This window comes from Amphibalanus amphitrite, unplaced genomic scaffold (genome assembly GCF_019059575.1).
Source record: "Amphibalanus amphitrite isolate SeventyFive unplaced genomic scaffold, NRLGWU_Aamphi_draft 001134F_arrow, whole genome shotgun sequence".
Classification (NCBI taxonomy): Eukaryota; Metazoa; Arthropoda; class Thecostraca; order Balanomorpha; family Balanidae; genus Amphibalanus; species Amphibalanus amphitrite.
This window is the reverse complement of record NW_024882628.1, coordinates 197,679-209,209: the sequence shown is the minus strand read 5'-3', so window position 1 is coordinate 209,209 and position 11,531 is coordinate 197,679. Positions and strand designations below refer to the sequence as shown.

General features: G+C 46.4%; 1 protein-coding gene across 1 annotated transcript; it reads right to left on the bottom strand.

Annotated features, from left to right (window-relative positions):
* Positions 1-921: 921 nt before the first annotated feature.
* LOC122370471 (histidine-rich glycoprotein-like) lies at positions 922-9,194 on the bottom strand. Its single transcript, XM_043346130.1, has 2 exons — positions 8,294-9,194; positions 922-950 (listed from the first exon to the last, which is right to left on the bottom strand). The coding sequence occupies exons 1-2, from the start codon at positions 9,192-9,194 to the stop codon at positions 922-924; spliced, it is 930 nt and encodes a 309-aa protein (XP_043202065.1).
* Positions 9,195-11,531: the final 2,337 nt, after the last annotated feature.

Genomic DNA, 11,531 nt, shown 5'->3' with positions numbered 1-11,531 from the left:
AAACCGTCCATTGTTTCAGGCGGACCAGTGTGGCTAGAATAGCGTACTATGTGAGATGTGATTGGAGTGGTCAAAACATCTGACTGACAAGTACATACGAATGCGAAACTCGTTTTGGTTGCACGGCCATTAGTGAATTATTTGAGGCATTTGCGATTACCTTATAACTATATTCACTTAAAAGTTTGAGTGCATGCTAAATGAGTAATGTTTCCACAAGTGAATTTATTAGCATGTGAATTTAAAATTGTTGTCTTGAGAACATATATGGTTGATGGCTGTGATGAGCATTGTTAGTATTATAGTTTTAGTGATGATGAAATAGCCTTTGCTCATACTTAATCGAAAAATGACGAAAAACAAAAAATATATAAAGACACTGATATTTCGCCCTTGTGGCTTCTTCAGAGTGAACATTTAAAACATTCATATTTGAAGCAGAGATGGCGAACGTGCGGATAACATTCTTTGCACCACCGATCACAAGTTGTTGCTACCATAAATAACAATAATCCAATTTTAACACTTTACCCTAAGTACTAATCCTAAATACATCTAAGTCAATGACACCTAAAATAAAAAGGCATGATTTACGATCACGATCTTCTCCCCAGACTGGCAGCATAGGTATACAGAAATAAAATGACGCATGTTGGCCTAAATAAGAACACACACGATCCCTACACAAATACACATTTGACACCGGTACCGAAATTTAGTAATTACAAGTAATTGGGTCCTACACCTCGTACTCAAATGTATCAACACATCACACCGAATACATTACACACGTGTAACATGTACATACACAATACACATCGATCGATGGCTGACAAACCGTACTCGTTCAGTGGAGCAGTGGCCACGTGTCGATCTGACCGTTCAGAGAGGGCTGCCTATCCCGGATAGCCTGAGCCTCGGCTATTTTCCGGTCAGCTGCGTCTTTGCATCTGCGAAGAATGGTGACAGATAGCCGAGGCTCTGACTCATTCGGATGGCTCTCCCTCATATGTTCTCCAAAGGGAGTCTGCCTCGTACGATTGGTGCCGTCTCTAAAATGTTCATCGAACCTGTATCTGACACAGCGCTTTCTTTCTCCAATGTATGTCTGAGGAGGCCCGTCGGCAGCTGCGCACATCATACATGTGATCTGATAGACGACATTTTTCGTTGTGCATCGCCCATGTAGTCCATTGTTACACGTACGGCAGAACTGCTTCCCTGCGCGACAGGGTGGGGGCTCTAAAGCCGAATGTACCAGGCGTTTGGCGAGGGTGTTGCCATTTTTGAGAAAGGCTCTAACCACTAATGATGACACCGAGCTCTGGTATGATGCAATTGACAGCGGGATCACTGTATGTCCGCCCCTGGCTGCTCCTGAACAGCCAATCCACTCAGGTGAGCCGCCACTTTCTATGGCGTCCGAGTGCCGCAGGAATGATTCGGTGCACAAACTGTTTAACATGACCGGTGTAGAACTGGAGCCGCACCTGGCTGCAGTGTTAGAAAAGGGCCCGAAATTTGCGATCACCCAACGAATCACCAAGCAAACTCTCAATGATGTAGAGGTGGGTGTTGAGAGGGCGATGTATGCTCTCCGCTGGAAAGTGGACATTGATCGGAGGCGGGCCAGCGCTCCTCATGTCGGTAGTGATCGTCCTCTAAGGCCTCACTTCGCTGATAATGATGCTTCCGTTCCACGCCTTGCCCCTATAGAGACAGAGCGAGCTATGGCCAAACTGAAACGTAAAGTCATGGGCTTATATCGTAACCACCGACTCCCAGCAGTTAATGTAACGCCTGAAGAAGAAGAAGCTGTTAGTAACTTAGCCAGCGACCGCAGCATCATTGTCAAACCGTCAGACAAATGCAAAGGCCTCGTTTTGATGAACAAAGACACTTACATGGCAAAGGCGAGGGATATACTTGATCAGTACGAACAGGTACCTAGTAACCCTACTCCTAGATTAGAAGCCTCAACCAAAAGAACTATTAAATCGGTTATGGACAACAAGGTAGACCAGTCACTTATGCAAGCCCTCCTGCCACAGGGGTCGCGCACTGCGGAATTCTACGGTCTCCCTAAGAATCACAAACCATCCGTCCCGCTCCGCCCCATCGTGTCAGCGTGTGGGGACCCCCTTGACAAGGTTACGTGGTTCTTAGATCAGATCATCTCTCAACTACTACAATACGTACCTGCCCATCTGCCAAACACCGACACGTATCTTCAGCGGCTGAGCCAAACGTATCCGAACGGCTTTCCCCCAGGTACGATCGTCTTCAGCCTAGATGTAACTAACCTATATGGGAATATACCTGTAGACGAGGCTGTACAAACGGTGATGAATCTGTTACAGGAACACAGAGAGACCATCAATTTATTTGACCTGTCTTGGACAGACGTAGAGCCTCTTCTAAGGCACTGTCTCACCAACAGCTACCTAAGATTCGGGCAATCATTTTACAAACAAACCCTCGGGTTACCCATGGGAAACCGTATAGCCCCGTCCACCGCTATCATCTTCATGGGAGCGCTGGAAGACATTTATTTGTCTGCAAACCGCGCTCAACCAGAACTGTACCTGCGCTACATCGATGACTGTTTCTGTGTCTGGTCACATGGTTCGGAGGAGCTCTCAGCTTACTTCGAATATGTCAACTCGGTTCACCCCACGATCAAATTCACCATCGAACGTTCCGACACAGCCAGTCCTCGGGGACAAATAGCATTTTTAGACACGCAGATCAGCGTGCACCAGAGCGGGCACTACAAAACGCAGCTTCATATCAAACCTGAAGCCGCATCCATCATCCTTCCTTTTGACTCGGCCCAGCCGTTCAAAACTAAAAAGTCGGTCGCTAAGTCCCAATTTCTACGAGCCCTGAAGGTTTCGTCAGACCCACAGAGCGCTAAGCGCAGCACTGACATGATATTTGACTTGTTCGTATCCAACGGCTACCCTCCACGCTGGCTGCACGGGATAGCGCGTCAGGCTCTGAAACAATACAACAGACAAAAGTATCCGACAGCTAACCGCACAAGTGACCGTAGTCACACAGGAGCCCATCCCAAACGTAGGGATAGGATATATGTGTCACTGCCTTTCATCAGTGACAGCCTGACCCGGAAAGTAGATGCGGCCCTGAAATCTGTTAATCCCAGCTTAACAGCATCGTGGAAAAATGGCAACACCCTCGCCAAACGCCTGGTACATTCGGCTTTAGAGCCCCCACCCTGTCGCGCAGGGAAGCAGTTCTGCCGTACGTGTAACAATGGACTACATGGGCGATGCACAACGAAAAATGTCGTCTATCAGATCACATGTATGATGTGCGCAGCTGCCGACGGGCCTCCTCAGACATACATTGGAGAAACAAAGCGCTGTGTCAGATACAGGTTCGATGAACATTTTAGAGACGGCACCAATCGTACGAGGCAGACTCCCTTTGGAGAACATATGAGGGAGAGCCATCCGAATGAGTCAGAGCCTCGGCTATCTGTCACCATTCTTCGCACTTCGCAGATGCAAAGACGCAGCTGACCGGAAAATAGCCGAGGCTCAGGCTATCCGGGATAGGCAGCCCTCTCTGAACGGTCAGATCGACACGTGGCCACTGCTCCACTGAACGAGTACGGTTTGTCAGCCATCGATCGATGTGTATTGTGTATGTACATGTTACACGTGTGTAATGTATTCGGTGTGATGTGTTGATACATTTGAGTACGAGGTGTAGGACCCAATTACTTGTAATTACTAAATTTCGGTACCGGTGTCAAATGTGTATTTGTGTAGGGATCGTGTGTGTTCTTATTTAGGCCAACATGCGTCATTTTATTTCTGTATACCTATGCTGCCAGTCTGGGGAGAAGATCGTGATCGTAAATCATGCCTTTTTATTTTAGGTGTCATTGACTTAGATGTATTTAGGATTAGTACTTAGGGTAAAGTGTTAAAATTGGATTATTGTTATTTATGGTAGCAACAACTTGTGATCGGTGGTGCAAAGAATGTTATCCGCACGTTCGCCATCTCTGCTTCAAATATGAATGTTTTAAATGTTCACTCTGAAGAAGCCACAAGGGCGAAATATCAGTGTCTTTATATATTTTTTGTTTTTCGTCATTTTTCGATTAAGTATGAGCAAAGGCTATTTCATCATCACTAAAAGCATGTGAATTTAACCTGTACCGTTGAATATTAGCCCGCGCCCCGCTGGGCTATTCAGCCATACGTGCCCTGCTGGGGGGGGGGGGCAGATTCTGCCCCCCCCCCCTGTCTAACTTCCAAACCGATGGTCGTAGAAACACGCGGAAAACGGCAATCGAAAGCTCTCAACAAGTCGGATCTAAAGAGTCCAATTTTTTTGCTTAACCCTCGCGGGCCCGGGGGGGCGTTTTTCGCCCCCCCCTGGCGAATATTTGCGATAGCTCCCGAACGCTTAGGGATAGGAAGGCGAAACTTTCAGTACCTTTTCTCCCATCAATTTGACATCTTCTGAAGTAAAAAATTTGGACCTAGCCCCCTTGATGACGTCACAAGGTCCATTTTTCTAGACCCCTGCACGGCAAACTTCGGCGTCACAGACGCAAACTTCAAATAGCTGCTAAAAATAAAGTTTTAGAGATAAAGACGAATTACGAGCACGGTTGTGTAGCGTTTGACCTAGAGAAAAATAGAAAAATAGTTTTGGTGACCTGAGGTCAGAGGTCAGGTCAACGACCCCGAAATGTGGTTTTAGTTTTTCGCAAATAACTTCGACAAAAAATAGTCCTAGAGCTACGGCAGTGGTAACATCGCATTCGCCTTGTCAAGCCGCGTCGAATGATATATATTTTGTTCGGAAAAGGTCAAATTTTATGTTGACCTCATGTGACCTCGAATGACCTCTGGTTGACCTTGACACATGAAAGGTCGTTTATGATGGATTTGTACCCGCTGATCACGAATCTGGCATCTATTTTCCTCTAAGCCTTCATTTAGAGCTTCCGGATTGCAAAATTGTCTTATTTATTATTACTAACTTGAATCAGTGAAATAGCCTCTAGCAGGGATACTCTTCTGTGACCTTGACCTTTGAGCAGCCTTGTATCGTAAGATGAACCACAAATAGGGAACTGATAAGCCTCAAAACATTTCAAAACATCTTGGAAGTTAGCACGCAAGATATGCGAAAAAGTGCAAAGTTTGAGGTCAATTTTGAGCGTGACCTTGACCTTGACCTTTCACTTTGAGCACATTTTCAGAATCCTCAGATTCTCTTCTTTCGTTTGACAGCCAATTTTGCCGGTTTGATGCAGCCTGCCGTCCTCTAGAAGGCTTACTTTGAGATCACTACACATGTGGCGGTTTTTGCCTTTGACCTTGACCTCTGACCTTGAAAATTGACCTGAGGTCAAAAATTTTAGGTGCATTAGAATCGTCTCGTAAGGACCTTTCGTTTGGTATCGCTTTTGTTTCCGTAGCTCCCTTATTTATGGAGTTAGACAGGGGGGGGGGCGAAAAACGCCCCCCCCGGGCTGCGGTGGTTGGGATTACCCCCCGGGCCCGGCCGGGTTAAGTAGGTCAGAGGTCAGGTCAAGGTCAGGTCAAGGGTACAAAATGCAAGTTTCTACAGTATCGGCCTTGCACCGTAGTTGCCGAAGAATGGACTGAGACTGATTGCCCAAAACGTGTTCTTAGACTACCAAGACAATATTCGTTGCATACAATGTCATTCAAAGGTCAAGGTCAAGGTCAGGTCAGGTCAGGTCAGGTCACCAAAAACAAAATATAGAAAAGGGCATGTGCGACACATGTTTTATGGGTCATTTTACTCATAGATTTCAATAGGCACACTCAATAAGTGATATGGACCACCTCTGGATGAATTTCAGGTCGAGGTCAGGTCAAGGTCAGGTCATGTGAGGTCAAATTTTGAAGCTGGTTGTTAAGGCCCAAAAAGGTGTCTATCTGATGTAGTTTTTCACGGCAAATCGAATGGTGCTTTTTTGTTTCCGTACGAGGTCTAGAACTTCCAAAAAAATCATTTTTCAAAAGTTTTGTGTGTCGTGACGTCATAAAATTTTGAATAACTCCCACATTTTTGAACCGATTCTTCTAAAAATTGGTATGTAGGTGCATATAGACTACTTCTCTGACATATATTCCGTTTTTTTATACACTCAAAATTTTGGATTTTATAATTATTTTCCAAAAAAAGTCAGTTTTTTGAAAGAAAAAAATTGGGCTAAAATCCAAAATTTTCTAAAAACCGAGATAGCCATTTGATAGACAAAGTAGAATCACGTATAACCTTTTTTGTTACGTCTTGATGCCTTTAAAAATGAAGATGTTGGCGGCGTTTGAAATTTTGCCGTTTTTGAGGCGAAAATGGCGAACATGACGTCACAAAAACGTCAACTTCTCAAAAAATTTCCGACGGATTTCGCTCAAAATTACAGGGAATGTGTCAAATTGATGTATGATAAGGTACTGAAAGTTTGACGTCGCTGGCGTAACGCGTTTAGAAGTTATTGGTGAAAAGCGGGAGGGGGCAGATTCTGCCCCTCCCCAGCGGGGCGCGGGTTAGACAACCCGCCAGATCGTTGTAAATATTGACGTCAGCCACACCACGCTATCGCTTTTTTATTTCTTCGCGCAGGGGTATCAGTGTCGGCAGCGCGCTACTTTCCAAAGGACTGGGGACGTCCCAGCCCTTGCAAGTTACAGGTGTAAAATAAGCTTCATTAATCCTCTTCGAATATCCAATGATTAGTTTCAAAATCAGTTGAAAATACGTCCTTTCTAAAAAAAATATCGAATTGTCATTTAAACCTATATAGAGCATGGTGGAGCTAGCGCGTCGCGGAAAAAACGAGCGTGTGCGCCGTTACGAGACGCAGAGATTGGTACCCAATTTTAAGGTCCTAGGTCAACCGGTGACCTCTGAGGTCAGGTCAAGTGCCCCAGGGTACGGTTCAGTTTTTGGTGAATAACTTCGCAAAAAACGGCCGCAGAGCGCCGATTTTGGCAGCATCGTGTTCGCCTCGCTCAGGCGCGTCGAATGATATACTTTTTGTCCGGTTCAGGTCAACTTGGGGTGTTGACCTCAGGTCAAGGTCAGGTCAGCACCCCCAGGTCACGAAGTTGGTCGAAAGAGGTCATGTCGCATATCATTCGATTCGTCAGGCCTTCCTGAGTCCATTGGTGCCTTTCCCGACTCGCTAGCTCAATTTGATCAAGAGTTATTGACGAAAAACTAATTTGACCCTGATGACGTCATAAATGACGTCACGCAAGGTCAGCATTGCAAAAGTGACGCATCTAACCTTGCAAGGAGTGCATCAAATCACGATTCTGTGTGCTTGAGATAGTTGGAGATCGTTCCCGGCGCCAGAATAGCAGTTTGAATTTTTCCCCATTGACTTATAATGGTGAGGTCACGAAAATGACCTGACCTCATATGACCTTTAGGAAAAATCCGAGATATACAAGTTGTGGGACTCATAATGGATACTAGATCCTGCAAGTTTCATTTCCCTGTGACATCTCCTCTGGCAGTGAGGGCGTTGCGAAGTTGCGACATCTGAAGACCGTGCAGAGGTTCACTTATGACGTCATAGGTCAGTGACCTGACCTGACCCAAAAATGCGGTTGGTGTCAAAAGATCCGGCTTGGATCAAAGGTCAGGTATGCCAAGTTTCAGCTCTCTATCGCCAGCGTGTTCGGAGCTATCGCGAAAAAACCCTATGGGGGGGCGGCACCCGCCCCCCCCCCCTCGGCCGGCGAGGGTTAACCTATTCTATTCAAGTAAAAATGTGTTTGATGTCTTTTCCACTCATAATCGAAATTTTAATCCTGAAATGACTCTCGCTTTGTCAGAACTGACAACTTTGTCACATGTCCGTATATTGTGAAAAAGTAAACACTGGGAAGAATTACAAAATATATTTGCAATACATATCGCATGAGTCATGACACATGTGCGACTCACGTTGACCTCAAAACCCACATACCGAAGACCACCGGTATGTGCGATGGTATTTCATTTATAATTACGGACATATTTTTTGTAAAAGTTTTACCCCCACCTAAAATCTTTTGTACCACGTAAAAGTCAACGTAAGACACAAACGAATAGAAAACAAATATTGCACAACGTTTAGCTCAGCTTGCCTTTCAATTATATCCACCGCCATACCCGCCCCCATGTCCCCCACCATACCCGCCCCCATGTCCCCCACCATACCCGCCCCCATGACCCCCACCATACCCGTCATGGCCCCCACCATACCCGCCTCCATACCCACCGCCATATTTGCTGCCGTGGTGGTCGCCCTTATTGTACTTGTCGCTGTGGTACTTGCCGTGGTTGCCCTTGTACGCGTTGTGGTCGTCATGGCCGTACTTGCCCTTACTGCCCCCGTACTTGTCATAGTCGTGGCCCTTCTTGTAGTAGCCGTCATGGCCCTTCTTATCGTCGTAGTGACCCTTCTTGTAGTGCCCGCCGTGGTACTTTTTGCCGTCACTACCACCGTAGTATCCGTGATGGTCGCTGTACTTGTTGTGGTAACCGTCGTCGTGATAGTTATCGTAGTACTTTTTGTTAGCCTTGTAATCCTCCTTGTGGTGGACGTTCTTGTAGCCGTTGTTTTTGTGTCCCTTGTCGTAGTAGCCCTTGTTGCCGTACTTGTGGCCCTTGTTGCCGTGGTACTTGTCGTGGTTGTCTCCGTAGTAATTCTGACCGCCCTTGTAGCCGTGGTGGCTGTCGCCGTGGTCGCCGTAGTAGCCCTTCTTGTTGCCGCTGCCGTGCGCACCGTACTTGTTGCCGTGGTGGCCGTGGCCGGAGTCGTAGTACTTGCCGCCCTTGTAGCCCTTTTTGCCGTAGTGGCCGGCCCCGTGGCCGTGGTCGCTGTGGTACTTGCTGCCGTACTTGTCGTTGTACTTGTCGTTGTAGCCGGTTGCCGCCGGAGTCAGGTCAAAGGTCACGACCTGTCCATGGTTGTCCGGTGACCTCCGGGTCCGGCTCGGTGTCAGTGGGTGGATGGGACTCTGGTAACTGTCCCCTCGTGGCCTGTCATCTGACAGTGAGCCCTGGACGGTCCCCTGACCGGGGCTGGCTGCTCCGTACAGCTGTGAGGAGCCGGCCCCGCAGACGGCCAGCAGGGTGGCTGCGGCGGCGGTCAGCAGGGCGACCCGTGTCAGCGCCATGGGGCCGAGGGCACTGATATGAGGAGAGCAGTCAGTTCTCCCGTCCTGTCGGGACACTATTGTGAGAAGGGCACGGAAAGCACTGCACTCCTGGCCGGGCACTGCAGCCACTGTCCAGTGGACACGAATGGTGCCTGCTGTCGGGCACGGCCTGCTTTTGTAGCGGTCACTCGACTCTGGGTAACCCGTCCACGATCTATCAGTGGCCGGCCGAAAACCGTGCGCTTACCGAACTCCGCGGAAAATCGGCCGGCGTGACCGTATGTGGCTCTGGGGTCGACTCACGGTCTCGGTGTCTTTCGTCTTATCCTGCTCGTGTTATCGAGTTTGCTGGGTCAGTGTATATTGTGAAAGGCAGCGGGCCTCAGCATCGTTGGCCAATGCTACTCAGTCTCTGATACCTACTAACCCAATGAACATCAGTAGTATAAAGTCAACCAATGAACATTGTTCACAGTTGAATACTTCTTTCCGGTGATTTTATCAATAGCGAACCCTTATGTTATAAAGTTTACTTCTTCTTTACTTGGCGAGCGACCTCTTGAGTGCGCGAGTATGGACATCCGGTAACGAAGCTTTTATCAGTAAATAGTAAGTAAGCTATATAACCACATACCACATAGTGTTAGTACCACATAGTGTTTTGCAGCGCATACTCGTAGATGGATCAACGTATCTGTGAGCTGAGCTGATGACTTCCTGTAAATTATTTCCTATGATATTGCTCAAACGATATAAGCTAGGGGAGAGTGGGGTAATTTGGCCGCTTTTTTTAGAAAACGATATAACTTAAAATTGACGACACATTTCTGCATTTTCTCAACGCTGGCAGGTGTCGCATTCATTTTACTTTACTGGACAGTGAACTTGAAATGATAGAGTAATTACTTATATTGAAATTGTGCGTATTACAAAGGTCTGCAAGGCGGCCAAATTGCCCCACTAGCAGGGTTATTTGGCCGGGGTGTGGGGCAATTTGGCCGGTGTTAGTTTGCGGTCGGAATTTTCTGTTATATTGCGAGTCAGCTTCAGATTCAGCAATGACGTGTGTCCTATGACGCATTTGCCGCATTTTGGAGGTTGGCTCAGGGGTCACAGGGGTCAAAATAGCCAAATTAGCGGCTCTAGATGCGATCACAGTTTTTTACCAATAACTTTTGAAGTAATCAAGCTGGGCCAAAACTTTGAGTACCATCGTAATTCTCTCGTCAGTCCGCATCGAAAGATATATGTGTTGACCTTGAGAAGTCAAGGTCAAAGGTTGTCCTCAGGTCACGTTGCATCAGGTCGCTTAGCCTCAAGGTCACGTGATTTCAAGGTCATCATGCATATCATTCGATGCGCCTGGGCGAGCTGAACAGAATGAGACCATTTGTGCGGCTGTACCATTTTTATGTAAGGATTTATTAGCAAAAAAACGTTTGGTAACCTTTGATGACGTCACATGCTCTTACAGTTGACCAATCGGAAGTAAGGCATCAAAGTAGACAAAGTTGGTCATGAATCATGTCATTTATGGTACAATTGACCATGAAAACTCGGCCGTCCCAGCATAGTGACCATGAGCGCACCGGCCAAGTTGCCCCGCTAGTCCCGGCCAAATTACCCCATATTGCCATTCTGAAAATTTATGTCTATAAAGTCATCACGGCTTTACGGAATTAGATAAAACTTGGAACCGCTGAACACCCCCAAGAATGGCGCTATAATGTCTGAATTCGTTTTTAGCCCAAATACTACATGTTATACAACTTTGTAAACAGAAGTAAAAGTTACCATTTTCTAATGAAATTAACGTTTTATTAATTTTGAATAAAACTACGAGGGGCAAAGTTTTGACATTTGTCCTCCAGTTATTTCTACCCATGACAAATGAATAGAGACTAGAGTTATTTCACTCACTTTTATAAGACATCGTTCAGGTGGGGACGGCCAATTTACACCACCGGCCAAATTACCCCACTCTCCCCTACTCCGTTTGAGCATCGTTGAAAATATAGGTAGGTATGCCTATGGAAATGGGCTAAAGGAAATACATAGGAATGAAAAACGTGGTCCTGTCGGTTTGGCAAGGCGCACGCTTCCAATGTTGTTCATGATACGTTGCGAAAATGCAGTGCAATTGGATTGTAAAATAGAATAGTTATATTACATTCAAGTGTAGTGTGTGTTGTAAGAAAACCTTTTTATTTGAGTTTATAGACGATATTTTGCGCACACACATGTTTCTGCACATGTGTTCTCCCTATCCTTTAAGCAAAAGGTGTGAGTGGGGTTCAATCCCTAATAAAAAAAATTCTGGTCGTTCTAACGAATTTGTGAATAATCCCACGCGTG

What these genes read in the sequence shown, in the direction of transcription:
- LOC122370471 (XM_043346130.1), bottom strand. Translation starts at nt 9,194, where the DNA reads ATGGCGCTGACACGGGTCGCCCTGCTGACCGCCGCCGCAGCCACCCTG. An exon ending in CCACGGCAGCAAATATGGCG is followed by an intron (nt 951 to 8,293) that starts GTGGGTATGGAG and finishes CATTCTTCGCAG; the next exon opens with ATGCAAAGACGCAGCTGACC.